The sequence below is a fragment of the Hibiscus syriacus genome, unplaced genomic scaffold (genome assembly GCF_006381635.1).
Source record: "Hibiscus syriacus cultivar Baekdansim isolate YM2019G1 unplaced genomic scaffold, ASM638163v2 tig00000329_pilon, whole genome shotgun sequence".
NCBI lineage: Eukaryota > Viridiplantae > Streptophyta > Magnoliopsida > Malvales > Malvaceae > Hibiscus > Hibiscus syriacus.
Window position 1 is genome coordinate 2187100 of NW_024061782.1, and position 13898 is coordinate 2200997.

General features: G+C 32.9%; 2 protein-coding genes across 2 annotated transcripts; both read left to right on the plus strand.

Annotated features, from left to right (window-relative positions):
- Window positions 1-1013: 1013 nt before the first annotated feature.
- LOC120166405 (homeobox-leucine zipper protein HAT22-like) lies at window positions 1014-2191 on the plus strand. Its single transcript, XM_039175689.1, has 3 exons — window positions 1014-1587; window positions 1668-1747; window positions 1820-2191. Exons 1-3 carry the CDS (start codon window positions 1096-1098, stop codon window positions 2082-2084), a joined length of 837 nt encoding a protein of 278 aa, XP_039031620.1. The 5' UTR covers window positions 1014-1095; the 3' UTR covers window positions 2085-2191.
- An 8645-nt stretch (window positions 2192-10836) lies between these two features.
- On the plus strand, window positions 10837-13693 carry LOC120173007 (protein enabled homolog). Its single transcript, XM_039180337.1, has 10 exons — window positions 10837-11279; window positions 11362-11424; window positions 11540-11624; window positions 11737-11802; window positions 12020-12092; window positions 12272-12317; window positions 12881-12963; window positions 13031-13100; window positions 13367-13452; window positions 13543-13693. The coding sequence occupies exons 1-10, from the start codon at window positions 10908-10910 to the stop codon at window positions 13583-13585; spliced, it is 987 nt and encodes a 328-aa protein (XP_039036268.1). The 5' UTR covers window positions 10837-10907; the 3' UTR covers window positions 13586-13693.
- Window positions 13694-13898: the final 205 nt, after the last annotated feature.

The window sequence follows — 13898 nt, forward strand, 5'->3', positions numbered from 1 at the left end:
TTGAAATTTTCAGTGAATTTTAGGACCTAATTGAAACCGTTGGAGAATTTTATAGCCATTTCAAAAATAGAGAAGGGTTCAAGGACCTATAACGTCATTTACACAATTTCTTCTCAACTTGCAAAGGGAAAATTGTAAAAATGTCCTCTATGATTATGATAAACTACTTATTTAGTCATTCAACTATTCTTACAGTTTTATTTTAGCCACCAAACTATTTTTTTCAAAAGCATCACTAACTTATATTTTTATTCTATTTTAGTCACTCATTGTTAAAAAATTAATGGTGATGCTGACATGTCATCATAAGGTAATATCATGTCATTATTTTAAAAAAATGCCATGTTAATAATTATTTTTATTTTTATAATGATAGAGATCAAAATAGAACAAAAATATAAATTTAATGATACTTTTGGAAAAAAAAAAGTTAAATGACTAAAACAAAAACAACAACAATAATTGAGTGACTAAATAAATAACTTATCCTTGAATTCAAAATAAATTTATTTTGCAATTATGGAGATTTCATTTCATATCTTAAAGAGAAATTGGTAGAATAATATCCTTGTGCTAAAAATATTTGGGATATAGAGTTGGTGATAAATTATTTAAAAATATATGACATTTGCTAAAATAAATTAGGGAGTTTTCATGACGAATTTTTTATAAAATATAGTTTTTTTTGTTAAAATTTGTAATGTTCACATGACGAGTTATAATAAAAATATATTTATAAAAAAAACTAACAAAATTTATCATATTCACATAATAAATTTAATAAAAATATATTTTATATTAAATTTTATAAATTTTTAAATAATTTTCACATTCTTTATTTTTTGCCCACAATATTTTATAATTTTACCCCCAAAAAAATAGTCAATTCAATCCTTTTAAATTAATAATCATAGTAGCCACCCACAGTCCAAACCTTCTCTCTCAAAAAGTCTTTACTCTTTCCTTCTTAAGACCCTTTTGCACCCTTTTATATCTTTCAAACTACTCCCCTTCCCTTCAACTACCCCCACTCTCTCTTTCTTTTCCTTCGTCTCCTTCTAAAAGGAAATAAGAACCCTACAAATTTCCAGTTTGATGGGTATTGATGATGTGTGTAATACAGGCCTTGTTCTTCGGTTAGGCCTTTTATCGTCCCTTGGAACTCCATCCAAGGCCAACGATCAAACTCCCAAGAAATCATCATGTTTTGAATTACCATCGTTAACGTTGGGGCTTTCTGGTGAGAGATACCATGTTAATAACAATAGCAAAGAGATTGATGATGTGAACAGAGGTGGTGCTTATGGTTATCTTCATCAGCAGGAGGTTTCTGCCGTCGCCGCCGTCGGTGGCGGTTTGTATCGACAGGCTTCTCCTCACAGTGCTGTTTCTTCATTTTCTAGTAGTAGTGGTAGGGTGAAGAGGGAAAGAGACGTTGGCAGTGAAGAAGTGGATGTAGAGAAGAATTCCTCTAGAGTCAGCGAAGAAGATGAAGATGGTGTTAATGCAAGAAAGAAACTCAGGCTCACCAAACAACAATCAGCTCTGCTGGAAGAAAGCTTCAAACAGCACAGCACCCTCAATCCTGTAAGCTCCGATATTAATCATCAATATCAGCTTGATTATATGTATTAGTCATATTATTTTTCAAATATTTATGCCAACAGAAGCAAAAGCTAGCTTTGGCAAAGCAATTAAACCTGAGGCCTAGGCAAGTTGAAGTATGGTTCCAGAACAGAAGAGCCAGGTAGATTCCATCATTCTTTTTGGTTCAATTATGTAAGAAATGGTGAAGAATTCTGGTTTCTGCCATGGCCAGGACAAAGCTCAAGCAAACTGAGGTGGATTGTGAGTTGTTGAAGAAGTGTTATGAGACACTGACAGATGAAAACAAGAGACTGCAAAAAGAGCTACAAGAACTGAAACTGGCTCAGCCCTTTTACATGCACATGCCGGCGGCTACTCTCACCCTGTGTCCATCTTGTGAAAGAATTGGCGATGGAAGTTCCAATAACCCATTTTCAGTATTGGCCTCAAACCCTCATTTCTGTGCTCCCTTCACCAATCCTTCTGCAGCATGTTAATTTAAATTAGTGGACAAAGAGAGGAAAACAATAGACTCTCGTAAATGAGTGGATTTCAACTGGAGAAAAACAACAATTTCTTTTCCACTGAGATGCTAATCAATCTCTACAACTATCTTCTTTTAAACACATGTTTGTAAATAATAATCATTAAAAATTAAGATATATATACTAGTATCTGTCTTTAACTCTTTATTACTTGTTCCTTAGTTCCATCTCTATGGCACATTTCTTGTTTCCATCATTTGATTTGATCATTTGAAATGAATAAAAGTTTTGATCTTTTTTTTTTTTTAAATTGACATTGTATTTTTATTGGAAAAATAAAATTTTCTGATTAGTTTTTATTTATATTTATAAGATAAAAGTGAGAAGGAGTTAAAGGGAGAAATGAGTGGTAAGAGTCGTGTTGACAAAGAGGAGTGGATGATTCACTTGAAAATCCACAAAGGGGGAAAAGAAGAAGAACAAATTGGATGTGCTCGTGAGATGCCATTTCTTCAAGGGACTGGTAGGTCATATCCCACGTGATGTCCCAATGGCTCAGTTTTTTGAAGAATGAAAGAATTTTCAATGGAGGTCTCCCCTCCTATAATTCTATTAGGTCAGCCTCTCCTCCCTAAAGTTCCCCTACTTTTAAATTTTCAAATTCCCTTCTTGAAAACTCATTATCGATAATAACATAATATTATCTTTTTAAAGATTATAAATTTCAACAATTATTATTTTTATTTTAAAAATAATTTTTCTTTTCGATTTAAAGTCCAAAATCTCATATAAAAAGCTAGATATTCCGCTATTAATAATATTTTCCATATTTTCTATGAAAATTATAATTTAAAATATAAAATAATAAAAAATCGAGATTAATCTTCTTAAGAAAATTGAATGCACAATGAAATAAATTCATAATCTAATCATGTAAAAGTGGTGACGCAATGATAGATTTATATATATATATTTAAGGATGACACTTATTTATTCTAAAATTTGAATTTTCTTTAGATAATTCTTTATTTTTTTAATTGTGTTCACTCTAAAATTTTATTTGCGCTTATCATATATGAAAATTTTATATTATTATTATAATGTGTTGACCCTCAAAAAAATATTTATGAAGATGCCGTTGTAGTGAAGTGGGATAGTTTCATGGGATGGGTTCTTACAACTCTGCAAGTAAAACATGCATGTATTCGTTATAGGCACGCTATCGTGATTGGTGTTGACAGTTTCATTACATGAATGATGATCAATTTCTCTTAAAAAAAAAGTACTAGCAGCAGCTAGCAAGTATGCATTAATTCAGAAATTTTAATATATCTTCTTAACATTGGTCGAAGCCAGAATTATAAACATGTCAACAAGTGTTTGATTTATCAGTAAAAAAATTGAATTTAAATCTTTCAAATAAAAAGCAAGTGAAGAAAGAGCAAGTTCTAGATTGGAAAAAATTGTCATACCTCCTTTTATTAAATTAATTTAAAAAAGTTCTCAATTCTAATAGCAATGATAATTAATCAATAATGTCATCTTTTACATGATTAAAGATTGTCTTACGTGTGTGCCGACGTAACTATACCTATAAAAACAATACCAATTGAAATGTGTCGCATGTACGCTAATTTGTCGGTCCATGTAGGTTTTGTCTTTTTTTATATATCAAGAGTTTGGATATGGCATTTCGGGAAAAAATATTTTCCTTTTTTCTTTATTTTGTATTCTTTTTTCGTCAATTAAGGTTTGATAGCAACCAAGATGGTTTTTAATGAAGACAGGATTATATTGAAACAACAAAGCATACAAATATAATTATTTTATTATTTATAAAACATATGAGTTGTTTTGTCTTTAAATGACGCCTCCTCCAATTATAAATTGATTGCTTGCACCAATCAACCATTCATAAGTCACTTTATCATATATATATATAAAACTACATCAAAACAGGTTTTTAGTGGCGTAACGCCGCTAAAAACCTTTGTGGCACAAAAACAAACGCCGCTAAAAGCAACTCTGAAACAAACGCCACAAAAGGTAGCGGAGTTCTTTTTACAAATGCCATTAAAGATTATGATATTTAGTGGCGTTTGTTCCTAAAAGTGCCGCTAAATGTTCTGACATATAGTGGCGTTTGTTCCTAAAAATGCCGCTAAATGTTATGTCATATAGTGGCGTTTGTGAATGTAAAACGCCGCTATTGATTACGTATATAGTGGTGCTTTCTGTATAAACGCTGCTAAATATTTTTTATTAGTATAATTTATTTAAATGATAATATCGTAAAAATCCTTATTAACCTCTTATTTGCTTATTGAACGCTTAATTGTAGATATAGTTGTAGGTTAAATACTCACGATACGTCACGTTGTAAGAAATTAGCTTCTAAATAATTTAATTTACAAAATACAAATTTAAATATCTAATTAAATTATTTACAACCTTTCAAAAAAATTGTTTACTTTCTAAAAAATAACTTAAAAGGAAAAGTTTATGTAATACATGAGGAAAATGTGTGTTTTAACAACTTTTTAACTAACAACAATATTAGAAACAGTTGGTATATGTTACAAGCTAAATGAACTAATTCAATTAAATCTCACAAAAATTATAAAAATTTGGAAAATTAATAATACTGTATATTACCAATGAAAAAGATTAAATGAAATTTTTCTCTTCCGATTATTCTCCACCTAAAAAATTTGATCTACAATATGAACGTGAAATGGTTCTTCGTTCTACATATCTATCGACAGTGTATTCAATTAGGAAATGCCGATGCTTAAGAAGCCAAAGTCAAGGAAATTTCTAGCGAGTAATTTAAAAGCTTATGATGCTGACTAGGAATTTTTACTTCATGATGATACATCTTCAATGGCACTACCTAGGGGCCAAGCAGATTCAACGAAGGAATTCCGGTATTTCACTTTCTTCACCAATGTAATACATTGGTAGGGATCAAGTCCTTTCCAAGAAAAAATGATAGGATGGGTTAATGAGAATCCTAAGATACTTATGAAGTACAAAGTTCATACATGAATTCGATTCCAAGATTATAGGCTTACCAAATCCATAAACAAGTAGGGTGTACTCGTACACCAGATCCATGCATATATATGGCAGGTTATTCTCGCCCAAATCTTTATATGTACTTGTACACCAGATCCATGCAAATACCTCAACAGCTCTATCGAAGAAAAATGAAGCAATAAGCAGATTCTTCTGTCCATCTCCACCTCCGCCATTCCATATGCCACCAAATGTGCACTTAATATGCGCGCACGGATCATTTACTTTAAGGGCCTTGAGAGTCACCCTCCTGCATTCTTCCATACTTGAACCAGATGACAGTGCGGATGTTTTATATTCTTCTCTTCCATATTGATAAGTACCTTAGAAAGATGAAATGCCCAATATGTTAAGTACTGAAATGGCAAATATCCTTGAACTATTCCATTATTCAGAGCATTCAAAGTGTTTTGGAATAGAGAGATGGACTACAATTTTGAGTAGAGTTCATTGTCTGGTTAATTGCCAAAGATTACATTTTCACTGATCAAAGCACTAAACTTTGTAGAGTTCATTGAATCCGTATATCAGGTTCGCCATATGTAGCCCAAATAATTAAAAAAATGCTCTTTGTAGAGTTATAGTTGTGACCAAACAAATTCAAATATACCATCAAAACCCTCCAACATACAAGGGTTCCCAGACTCTTCAGATACCTTCAAAATTTCTGCTCGAGCTGCCAATAAGCCATAGTGCAAATAGTTGCTCACGAAAAAGCCAGAAGTATACAAGTAAAACATATAATTAGAAATCTCAATATAAATATGTTCTCATGGCTCATGAGACTACATAATTATATGACTGAATGGAGACACGAATAATAAAATTGACCACTAAATAATAGAATCCTAATTTGTCAAAATAAGGGCACCTGTGAACATAAAGGTGCTACTTTGATCCCTTCAGATACATTTCATTTACATAACTGTCCTGGCCAGCTGGTAAACTTGGAGACCTTGAAGCGGCATTCTTAGAGATGGCATATACCATTTGAACCCTTATCATAACAATTTATCATAACAAATAAGGGTATGGTATGTTTTTCCAATCATTTGCTTCCGTGAAAATTCATCTAAAAGAAAGCTTAATCAGGGCCTGATTTTGAACAAAGCTTAATCAACGAATAGCAATCAAATAACTTAACCCGGACAAAATTTGATGTCTACAACCAACTAATTGATCGATTATGAATAAATAACTAAACAACGTGTACTATAAAAGTAAAATGATTGACTTGTGTTATCTAAATGCTAAGTAAAACTCTTCAAATTCTATTTTCTCCTAAAATATTATGCTTCTGCAATTAAAAACAAAAAGTATAAAGCATAAACTACGCCATTTATGAACAAAGACATCAAATAAGATCAAGACGAAGCAATAAGTTAAAAGACGGGACCTTCGTCCAGTATTTAGAGAAGTGAGGACAGTGTTGTACTCGGAGACATTGTCAGCGTAGTTCCGTTTGGCTTTTTCTACAGTTAAATCTGAAAACTGGCGTCGACCCAGTGCTCGAAGCAGTGTCCTGTTTTCAACAACAACAACAAATACATGAAACGAAACGAGATAAGCAATCGGTTCGATCAACCTCCCAAATGGGAGTATTGGGTATCTGTAAAGTTTTGAAACTTTTACCGGAACTGGATCGAAAGAGGAACTTCATTGGTGAAAACAGAGTGAAGAACAGTAAAGGGTTCTTCTTTTGCTATGTTTTGCTCCAAAAAAACCCTAGTTTTCTAATACACTATTTTCCTATTTTTGTTATAATCGAGAAAAAAACTGTGCGTTTCGATAATGAATTTTTTTCGAGGGACTCTCAGGCAAGTTCAAGTGGATCAACGTCTCTGCTGATATATCTATATTTATACTTCTCCTTAAATAAGGTGTATGCATGGGACCATTAAGTAATTTTATTGATAAAAAAATAATATTATTCTTCTTAAAAAAATTATAGGACGGAGTAGTTGCGTGTACAAAATTTACTAGGTAGGGAAAAAGAAATTACCTGCTCAAAAAGCACTAAATCAGAACCAATTGGAACAAGATCCAAATTTGAGATCGGAGTATAAGCACCATTGGAACCAAAATGTTATAAGCACGATTTGGGGTCAGTGTTGGTTTGTTTAGCAATCGAGATCGGAGCATGGCCACCGATAAGTGGTGGTCGATGAGTGGCCAGTGACGTTAGAGTGAAATCCTTGGACCATTGTAGAGTCGGCCGAGAGAGAAGGGAGGTGAGATTTGAGAAATTTCTCAAAAGCATGAGGCCGCTGAGAGTGGAGTTTAGGGCTAGGGTTTGCTAAATTTGGTTAAATGTGGTGTATATATATATAAAGGCCAGTACGAGTATTTCACGGTGTTTGTATAAAAACACCACTAAAGTATAGTATTTAGCGGCGTTTATATAAAAACGACACTAAAATACGAGTAATTAGCGGCGTTTGTTCTTAAAACGCTTCTAAAGTACGAGTATTTAGTTGTGTGCTTAAAACGCCACTAAAGTACGAGTATTTAGCGACGTTTGTGCTTAAAATGCCACTAAAGTACGAGTATTTAGCAACATTTATGCTTAAAACGCCACTGAAGTACGAGTCTTTAGCGGTGTTTGTATAAAATGCCACTAAAGTACTAGTATTTAGAGGCATTTATATAAAAGCGCCACTAAAATATGAGTTATTGGCGATGTTTTTGTACAAACGCCACTAAAGTATAGTATTTAGTGGCGCTTATGCTTAAAATGCCACTAAAGTACGAGTATTTAGGGCGTTTGTACAAAAATGCCACTAAAGTATAGTATTTAGCGGCGTTTATATAAAAACGCCACTAAGTACGAGTTTTTACTGGCGATTATTCAGAAAACGCTGCTAAAAATACCGTTAAAAACCCATTTTGGTGTATATATATATAAAAGAGATTGTCAAGATCAAATAATTCATGATCTCTGATCATGTCGTTATTGTATTCAAAGAATGACCAAAAATCTATCTTAAGGAAATTGTACAATTACATAACTAGTTTCCAATTTGTTATTCGAATTCTTTACTCTGAATTGTATCTTCTCTTTTATTAATAAAATTCTTTTTTTTATTTTTATCTCGGATTGTTATACTGTAAAGCATATGTGATCCCTTGAAATCTAGAACAATTCTCACCTTCATACCAAACAAGCTAGACCAAATATCAAAGACCATTACCGCATTTGAACCTTGTTGTTGGATAGTTGGTTTTCATAAAACCGTTAGAATTCTTGACGCCATACATGCTGAATTATGGATTATTTTTTTTGGATTACAGTTTGCTAGGTAATAGGGTTCGAGATAATCAAGGTCCAATCAGATTCGAAGCAATCCGTTTGTATGATCAATGACAGAAATGCCGCTTCCTCTTCCTCATCTCTAATTCGTGCAATTATCAGAATTCGATCAAAAGGATGGATGATAGATATTAGATATCACGTGTTGAGAATCATATTGTCGATGCCATTGCAAAGCTTTCAATCTCGCCATCACACTATATGACGATCTTCCACGTACCTCCCAAAGCGATTCAGCGGCTGCTTGATATAGACTGCATTAGTCCATTTCCTTGTGAGCCTAATCCTTATACTTGGGATCTTTACTCTTTGAGATTAAAAAAAAAAAAGCATTACCTTATTTGTCATTGCAATTGATTTTTTTATTTCGACCAAAAAAAATTAAATACAACAAAACAATTGTATGAAACAAGCTACACCAATGATCATTCCAACATTAATCATGGTAACGCTAAATTTAGAGAACAATATCTTCTTCTTCATCATCCTTTAATTGTTGGAATCAAACTTGATTCTTTTAGGTTGACAACAAGTCGGCAGCAAGCTTATAAACAGCTTGTAGCAACAAGTGGCAGCAGCTTAACTTACAAATGATGGGTTGATAGCATGTGGAAATTACATGGTATGGTAAAGATATTCAAGGCAGCAGCTAAGGATTAAGAGAGTTATCCAACATGTGACAAATTAGGTGGCAGCACACTAAACAATAAGTCGCAGCAAGGATTAAAAACATGGCAGCAAAACACACATGGAAATTAAACATGGAAACAAGCAAAATAATCAAGTTACAACAAAGTCAAAGGTGGCAGCAATACTTGGCAGCAACATGGAAGCAGTTTAATTAATGCTTAATGATCAAGGAATTTAAGGCGGTAGAATGATAGATCTAGAATTTTTCATTAGGCGGTTTATTATGCTTATATATATGTTTTGTGTTGGCTTTAGTTTTATTAATGAATGAGTAGCAAGGAAAGAAAGTCGAGATAAAAAAGGGTGAAGACCTTAGCAAAGCCTTTGGTGTGTGATATTTACAAATTAGCCGTAGCTAGTGTTTGTATTTATTGTGATGGTGTTGTACTGTATTTTGTATTAATAATTTCATACAAATTATTATAATTTATCGTGTTGTATTGCACTTTTAACATTAATAATATGGATTTTATATATTTTTAAGTCTAATTTAGCCTATTAATTTTATATTGTATCGAATCGAGCATGTTTAAAGTTTAACCAATATATTTTTAAGTCTAATTTAGCCTATTAATTTTATATTGTATCTAATCGAGCATGTTTAAAGTTGGAACCAAGATAAAAATTGGATAAATTATACAAATGTTCATGAAGTTTGAGTAAGTGTCCACTTTCTTTACTCGTATTAAAAAATTAACAATTTAATTATTAACATTAATTATCAATTTATAATAAATCGATCATTAAGGATCATTATTAGGGTAACATAATGAAGTTGACGAAGCTTTGGAATTTTGACAGAGAAATCCCAAGTTTCATAAGTATCGTCTTATTAATTTGTTAGGCATGAGAGTTATTAGGAGGATTCGAAGTTTAACAACCATATATTATAATCTAGTGTTTTTCACTTTGTTACGATTTAAAAATCATGTGATGTAGTCTACATGAGATTGGTATTTATGAATCTTAATTTACACCTTAAATTTTGTAATTACAGAAGAGATAACAATACGATATTTCCCGGTTAATTAGTCTATTCTATATTTTCCTTTCTAATTTAAATTATGAAGAAATTGTGTCTAAAAAGTTAAATTGTGAAGTATTATTAAGAGTAATTTTGTCATATTATTGTTATCTTTTAATAATATCGATGATTATAATATAATATCTATTCATAACTTTTTAATCTATCGATAATATACGCCGTGTAAATATCATCGTTTGAATCCAAAATCTTTAGAAAGAATAATATTTCTTTTGCCATTAAAATAATTTTATAAGTTACATAATTTCTAAATTGTTGGAGTGAATTTCAAAAATTATTGTTACATCAAATGTAAGGTTGATTCTATTGGAAATATATTCAAAGAACGATAAGATACTTGAACTGATGAGAGACAATTAAAAACTTTTATGATAATCGCATTGAATATGTTTTTATAATTTTTTTAAATATTTGTGATTATTATAGTTTTTATAATTTTTAGTATATTTTAATTTTTTTCTTACAAACTTATTTTCATTTTTAATAAATTTTAATAGTAGATTTCTAATTTTTTTAAATTTTAAATTGTTATAAGTAATTTTCAATATTTTCATGTTTTTATTAAAAGGTTAAATAAACTCTTCTATTTAAATAGATATAATTTTAAAATTTGAGAACTAAATTAGGTAGATTTTCTTTTTTTTTCGCAGGCTCCATCTTTCTATCTGCCATTTGACCCTCTAAAAAGGAAAAAAAAAAAAAAAATCAGGCTATGGACGACATGGCTGCCTACTACCCTCCACCCTCAGGTCATCTCCCTCCGAACTACCCTTATTACCAAACCCCTCCTCCTGCAGTTACGCCGCCCCTTCCACCTCCACCTGGTGCCGCGGCGCCATCGCTCCATTTCCACTCCTACCTCCTTCACCCTCAACAGCAACCGCCGTTACCCCCACCTCCCCCTTTCCCCTCTTATTCCCTTCCTCACGTCGCTGCATATTCTTCCCATGACTCCGTTCGGACTCTCTTCATCGCCGGCCTTCCCGAAGACATCAAGCCCCGCGAGATTTACAATCTTTTCCGCGAATTTCCTGGTTATGAATCTTCTCATCTTCGGAGCCCTAACACCTGCCAAAATTCTCAGGTCCTCTCTTGTTGCGTAAATTCTATAATATTGTTCTTTCTTTTTCTTAATATTTGACATCCTCTGGTTCGGGTTGTTTCAGCCGTTCGCTTTCGCTGTTTTCTTGGACCAACAGTCTGCACTTGCCGCGATGCAGGCGCTTAATGTAAGATTTTCATGCTATTATCGTATTTGGAATTGTATTCCAACTTGTAACTTTTTAATTAGAGCAATTGAACTTGTGAATGAGTACGAAATTGGCATTGGAAATTGTTTTACAGGGAATGGTGTTTGATCTGGAGAAAGGATCAACTTTGTTCATTGATTTCGCAAAATCTAATTCTCGATCAAAGCACCCAAGAACAGGTAGACGAGTGCTCTATTTCTTATTTTTAATTTAGTCAGCAATATGGTCATTTGCATGTTTGAAATTATCTGAACCTGAATAGTATATACTTGGTTTGGTTATGACAAATAGACGAGGAATGGACCAGCTCCAATAAGAAATCGAGGGGATCATTTCCGAGGCCTACCATTGATCCGAGTAAGATAATAACCTAGAATTCTAATTGGACTTTTTTGTGTGCCCATGTTCTTTTAAGCTTCATGTTCATTGCCTTTTTGTATGGTTAAATTACTCGATCTTTGTTGTCTACTGCTCACATAATGTTGCACTTGGAGTACAAATTAGTTACTCACATGGAGGACACATTCGCCTAATGCTCACATTGCACATGTTTTACACGTTTGGACACTAGCAGGTTGTCGAAGCATTCACGTGTCTGGAGTGGGTAATTCTGCTTACAGCATGATTGGTTATCCAACTGCACAAAGGTCATCTGCACTACTTGAGCACATTTTTATTACATGGAAGTGATTGCTTCTAAATGAATTAGCATGTTTACTTTAAATGAAAGGTCGTCTAGGGCTCACGCCTTGTTACCCAATGTTGAAGTAAATGATTTTCTTTTGAGATTTCTGCTTCTCTAATACTTCGTTTCACAATTGTTCAGTTCTGGAAATGTTGATGCTAATGCTGAGTCAGCAGCTATGAAAATGGTACAAATGATCCAGCTTTTTGCTTAAATATGTGTATGAAGATACATCACATAGTTTCTCTTTTCCCTTTTGTTTTGGAGGTTATAGGAAACTCGTCTACATCATTCCTGCTTACAATATTGTCATGTGTCTTTTATCACTAATTCATTGTACCGAGGAAATAATATAAGATCTTTTATCTAGACGCAAATTTAGCCGACACATTCATAGAACCTCTTGAATAATTTATTATCACCCCCATTCTCTTCATCTTGCCAGCCCATATGGCTCATGAAAGAATTCCTATTGAAAAAGGATAAACCCAGACTAGCATATCATGCTTGCAATTGAAATAATAATTGAGTCTATTTGTAATAAACCTAGGAACAAAGAAAAGAAACTGTGGAGTAAAAGATAACATTTTTCAACCATGTAGTGAATCTCATCAATGGAACATAACTTGTTCAGCAAAGTATTATTGTTTTAGTGATAAACTTTATTTAATTTGAAATAATGACTTGATAGCCTTATTAAAATGACTTTTTCATCTACATTAGTATAATTCTCTCCTCTCGTAAATGCAGACTGCAGACCCATGTCCAACACTTTTTGTGGCTAATCTTGGGGCAAGTTGTACAGAGGAAGAACTAATTCAAGTATTTTCAAGGTAAAAGGAGATTGTTTTGCCATGCATAATGTGTTCATTATGCGTCACTCTTTATTGCTTCTGTCAGATGCCCTGGGTTTCTGAAGCTGAAAATGCAGGGTACATATGGAGCTCCAGTTGCATTTGTTGATTTCCAGGTACGTGATTTCTCTCTTGTTCTACGCTGTTTTCCATTTTGTTTCCTCCTGGTCCCAGTTTTTGACATACTTTGTTATATATTCTACTATATCTTTGTTTCTTTAATAATTTGTGGATTTCTGTAATTTGCATGTACAAATGATCTCCACTTCTCTTAGCATTGCAAGTAGAAGCCATGAACTTTACAACCTTTTCTTTTTGTCCTTTATTCTTTTCAAATATAAACAAACGAGCTTACAGTCATAATATGAAATGCTGTATACAGGATACTGCTTGTTCAACTGGGGCAATCAACTCTTTGCAAGGGATGATTCTATACTCATCGCCAGCTGGGGACGGCATGCGTTTGGAGTATCCTTCGACTATAAGCTATGTGTACTTTTCATTGCATTGCATTTCATTCCTTCTGAGTTTTTAGGTTTAGCTTAATGAGCAATCCAGATATGCAAAATCGAGGATGGGAATGCGAAGGAAACGAAGGTAAACAGCATCGAGCAGAGTCGGGTTTGCAGCAGTGACAATGGAAGAACTTCCTGGCAAGCCAGCCCTTCATATCCTAAAAACTTGTTATTTATGGTATCAAAGTATTACAGGATCAGTTTTGGTTTTGGCTCCACTTATTAAAACTACTTTTACACTTCAAATTTATTACTATAGTTCATTCAAATTGCTAACAACGTTTTTACGATAACTTTTCTCGCTACTTAGAACTCTTTACTTGGAATGTTGTCTAAAATTACATAAAAATACTAATAAAAAGCTCACACAACAGACGGTGATTAAACTGTTCGGTTAAA

Coding starts and splice junctions, on each gene's coding strand:
- LOC120166405 (XM_039175689.1), top strand. CDS start 1,096: ATGGGTATTGATGATGTGTGTAATACAGGCCTTGTTCTTCGGTTAGGC. Junction 1,588..1,667: donor AGCACAGCACCCTCAATCCT/GTAAGCTCCGAT, acceptor TTATGCCAACAG/AAGCAAAAGCTAGCTTTGGC. Junction 1,748..1,819: donor TTCCAGAACAGAAGAGCCAG/GTAGATTCCATC, acceptor TGCCATGGCCAG/GACAAAGCTCAAGCAAACTG.
- LOC120173007 (XM_039180337.1), top strand. CDS start 10,908: ATGGACGACATGGCTGCCTACTACCCTCCACCCTCAGGTCATCTCCCT. Junction 11,280..11,361: donor ACACCTGCCAAAATTCTCAG/GTCCTCTCTTGT, acceptor GGGTTGTTTCAG/CCGTTCGCTTTCGCTGTTTT. Junction 13,453..13,542: donor GGGGACGGCATGCGTTTGGA/GTATCCTTCGAC, acceptor TGAGCAATCCAG/ATATGCAAAATCGAGGATGG.